At 42.2% G+C, this 4,566-nt stretch overlaps 1 protein-coding gene across 2 annotated transcripts; it reads right to left on the reverse strand.

Moving 5' to 3' along the window:
* Nucleotides 1-261: 261 nt before the first annotated feature.
* On the reverse strand, nucleotides 262-3,807 carry LOC148009255 (pterocarpan synthase 1-like). Of its 2 annotated transcripts, none has more exons than XM_087673628.1 (2): nucleotides 3,023-3,807; nucleotides 262-580 (listed from the first exon to the last, which is right to left on the reverse strand). In XM_087673628.1, the coding sequence occupies exon 1, from the start codon at nucleotides 3,697-3,699 to the stop codon at nucleotides 3,058-3,060; it is 642 nt and encodes a 213-aa protein (XP_087529754.1). In that variant the 5' UTR covers nucleotides 3,700-3,807; the 3' UTR covers nucleotides 262-580; nucleotides 3,023-3,057. The 2 variants fall into 2 exon arrangements, with proteins under 2 accessions (XP_087529754.1, XP_087529753.1); XM_087673627.1 differs by having other exon boundaries at nucleotides 262-591.
* Nucleotides 3,808-4,566: the final 759 nt, after the last annotated feature.

Here is a 4,566-nt window from a genome sequence, read left to right on the forward strand (position 1 = left end):
GTAGAGCCCGTTTGTTCCTGGAGCTCCGCCTTCGCCCGAGATTGGTAGCGATTGGAAGCTCTTGATCTCTGCTCCGCTCTGATACCACTGGTGCGCAGATCGGACGCAGATAGCTCACGTAGTGAATCCCTGAAGGTCCCCAAGAACAATGAACTCTACCTTTTTGCACAAAAAACAATGTAAAAGCATGCACGACAAGAGGCAAGAGACAAATTGGGTTCAATCTCCCCCATGCCTTGTGTGAGCGCTTCACAAAGCATGTATTTAATGTATATTTCCAATCTTCATGCTCAATAATAGCCCAATTACAAAAATATAACAAGCTTTTAGCTTTTGAGTTTGCTTTCTACAAAAATAGGAAAATAAAGCTAATGGACGGTGCCCATAGAGTCTGGCACGCCCAATCTCAATGTCCAAATAGAAATAACATATCCGGGCGCATAGGCGCATACAAAATAATAATCAATAATCAATGTCTCAATAGACATAACAAAATATAGGCGTGGCGCCTATCAAAATATAATCCAAAGGTCGAATACTCGCTAAACTCCAATGCTTTCCTCCGCCACTGCTGCTATCTCTACACATCAACTAAAGCATTCACAATCGTTAGTAAAATAATACAATTAAACCAACAAAAGTGAATACCTAGCAATCTTCAGCTACATAAATAAATCAACTGGTTAGAAATAAATCCTAACCTTAATTTATTACGAGTGCGCACTCTAAACTCATAAACGTTTATTAATTTAATATGCATTTTGCGGAATCACCCGTATGGAATCACCCATGTACACACTAAATTAATGAAACGCTCGAAAAGGACAGGCGTCCCCATCAACTTCTCGCACAAAGAATCCTCTTTGTGTATGAGCCCCAGTCATCTAAGTTTACGGAATCCACCGTAAAACCTCACGGAATCCACCGTGGAATATGCCTCCTGGCATCACAATGAGATTAGGCAGCTACAAGAGAGGGAGGGAACAAAGCAAGGGGTGATATAGATCAAATGAGGAGCACCACAATCAGGGCAACAATGGTGGTGATGAGGATGATGAGTGATACTACAAAAGGTGGGGTGGTGGTGATAGCTAGTCATAGGATATGTGAGCTTTGATGTATATAGTAGTAGCATGTTAGATAGTAGAAGCCATGCTAACCAGCTTTAAAATCACGTATACATCTTTAATATATTTCAAATAATACAGCTACTCTTGGTCATTTTTATTGAATATATTTAATTATGTCACATTTATGTTGATATGTCTAATATTTTCTTAATATGCACATTCAATTTGTAAAGTTGACACTCAAGCTAAGGTGCAGGCAAGCAACTATTGGTTGTTGAACCATGATTACAGTCATAGGTTTGTAGTGACCAACAACTCCTTAGTTTTTAAAAATCCAAAACATATTTATAATCCTGTGAAACACTGTGTGAAAATTGTAGAATGAAGCACGTTTAAGTTATTGTTTAAATGAAGGTGAAAATTACAAGTTAAATCATGTATATAGGTACGAAAATGGTTATGTTTATATTTCATGAAATATACATGATTTTGGAGTGGGTCTCCTCATGCATAGTTTATGATGAGCTTAGCATAGGTTTCTCAAAAGAAGCCCTTTGGAAAACCATCCATTGAACTTTTTCCACCAAAACTACCTTGGAGGTAGAAAATTCAAATATGCCATGACTTGCTTATCCAATGCCCAAATGTAGCAATATGATGTACACTCAACTCAAAAGAAGCCCTTTAGAAAAGAACCAATTCAATGAATTTTTTCCACCAAAACTACTTTGGAGGTAGAAAATTAAAATATGACATGACTTGCTTATCCAATGCCCAAATGTAGCAATATGATGTACACTCAACTCAACCGTTGAAGGTCATTTGAGTATATCTAGTGGGTTATTTTCTATCAATTGTAACAATTATTATGGTATTTTTGCACATTTAGACTAAAATTCATTTTCTCATCCAAAAGAATAGCCACAAACATCTTGTGCATTGCATTGAAAATAAGCTCAAAAACCATTGCTTGTTAATATGATCAAGCCTGATATGTACGAATGTGTTTTTACACTCACAATGTACAAGGATATGGATGTGACGGATGTTTCTTAGGAACAATTTCCTAGATACCATAAAGTTGGTAAGGTTCAAGGTAGAAAGGATGTGTGACATCCCAAAGATTTACTGGATGTCTAAGTGAATGAGTGACATGGCTTATGAAAGAAGTTCTACCCAATTAAAAACACAATGCACAAAGCATGTTTTTTAAGTGCTCTAATCTATTGGGCTAGGATGTAACCCACTTGAAAGTTTTCGATCATAAGTTGATGCATTCTATGGAGAGCTTAGAAGTTAGGACAACACACTTCCAGGCTATGTGTGTGAGTTAGTTATAGACCTTAGCTTGATTCAATGACCTCATAGACTTGCTTGTGTTTTTTATTTGGATGTAATTGGCTTGCAATATATACTCATGGAATAAAAGTTACCATTGTTTCTATTACGTGTCACTTTTGGACTCGAACAACTAGAGATTTATTAATGTGGTGTTGTGGCATAGGAAGCTAGGATAGTGTTGGTGTTGTGCTATAGAAATAAACGAGGATGGTATCTTGTTATTGGATGCTGCAGCGTTGGGGCTATTATTGCAAGCGTTACTATTTCCAACCATATCTATCTTGGTGTGCATGGAGCACTAGCTCCAAAACATTTACCGACGGTTCGCTAACCATAGCACTGGTTAAGTGGTCGTAATATGTAAGCATGTAAGTTGCTCTTGCGTTCCGGATCACAAATCTTACGAATTCAGTTTTTGTTTGAAACTAAGTTTGCAACTAACAATGACAAATTATGTTAACGATTCAGGGAGCAGCGGAGAATGAACCCATAAACCGGCTGAATTGAATGCGGGAGCGAGAGAGAGAGAGATCAGCGAGAGAGAGGAATTACTAAAGAAAAATGAGAAAGAGAGACGAGAAGGGCGGGTGGGCGGGAGGATTGCGAGTTACCGTACGTACTAGGCTGCATCCTACACTTTGTACAACTAGCGGAGGAAGCGGACGTCGTGGTGGAAAAGGCGGTAGTCGCCGTCGACGAGGAGGCGGGAGATGAAAGCATATCCGCGGGCGCCGCGGAAGCTCCCGGTGCCGCCGATGATGGCAACCTCGTTGGTGGCCAGGGCCTTGATCTCTCCCTGGATCTGGAAAGTGCCCTTGAAGTAGCCGTCATCGTAGGCGATGTACTCCACCTCGATGAGGCGGAGACTGCCCGCCACGAGGCTGTAGCTGGAATCGATGGTGAACCCCCGGGCGGAGCCCAAAAGGGTGGAGTTACGCTCGGGCCCGGACGTGACATTGAAGGCGAAGAGTTCCCCGTGCCCGAACAGTCCCGTGTAGCTGGCGTTGAGAGGCGGGAACAGCATCTGGTTGAGGCTCGGGTCGCCCTGCAGCACCTGCACGTAGTACTGTATCCGGCATGCCTTGAACCGTGGCGGGGCCACATATGGCTCGTCCGCCGTGCAGTTAATCGCCGACGTCGTCTTTTCCACTTTCGACGCGCCAGAGGCATTATGATAACTTTGCTCATGATGACGATGATGACCATGGTAATGATCGTGCCCTGCCGTGCCCATCCTCGCCATCATCATCACCATCAGCAGTCCTAGCACCCACCCGCTACTCGCCATGGTGATACTGACGGCTGCTCCTAGGGCACAGTAAGACTACTGACTCTCTCTTTTCTCACAGTTAGAGTACTTACACGATGAGCTTCAGCTCTGTCGATACACTCCCAGCGCTCGTACTTATATTCCCTGATCCGGGTTCCGCACACTCGTCATTTACCTCGTCAATATTGGCATTCGCGTAATATCGTCAGCCACGTCGCGCTGCGCGACTTGACTTTTATTTTATAAAACTGTATCGAAGAGAGATCCCGGCGTCAGGGTCAGTGCCTCCCCTTCCTCCTCAATGACCGGATCTAGACTTCGATGTTCTTTTCGAGAGAATGGTCGCTGGGATCACGATCCACGTTCTAAAAATCACCTCCCCCTCTTTTTCATTTTTCGAGAGGGCAGGCTGGCAGAGCTACAATAGGTACACTACGTGCTGCTCAAAATCTAGCATGGTGCTAATAATCCCTAGTAAAGAAGCTGGCAGCTCGCTATTCACGTGCCTACTCTTTAGAATCATGGATGAGGTTATCGATTCTTTTCATTCGGCTTCTCTTCAAATTTTGCATAATCTGGATGTAACTTGCGCATGTGATGCAAGAAGCAAAGGTGATCTGAAGATGAATGAGTAAAATAGGGGAAGGAGCAATTTGCGCTAGGCCACTTCTATAGATTTCTATGGATCGACCACATGCGTACGACTCTTATGCGAGTGTGAAATATTTTCGTAGAAATTTGACGACAGCAAACTAAGCATCAAGCATCGTTTATTGAAGTTAATGCTTTTAAATCTAAGTCTTTTGCATTGCTTCTTTTCCAATGCTATTGTTTCTTAAGCACAAATTCGCATAACGATACTGTCATATGAAAAACGACTTTACA

The sequence above is a fragment of the Lygodium microphyllum genome, unplaced genomic scaffold (assembly GCF_053477565.2).
Source record: "Lygodium microphyllum isolate KBCC unplaced genomic scaffold, Lygodium_microphyllum_v1.1.10 scaffold_31, whole genome shotgun sequence".
NCBI classification, from domain to species: Eukaryota; Viridiplantae; Streptophyta; class Polypodiopsida; order Schizaeales; family Lygodiaceae; genus Lygodium; species Lygodium microphyllum.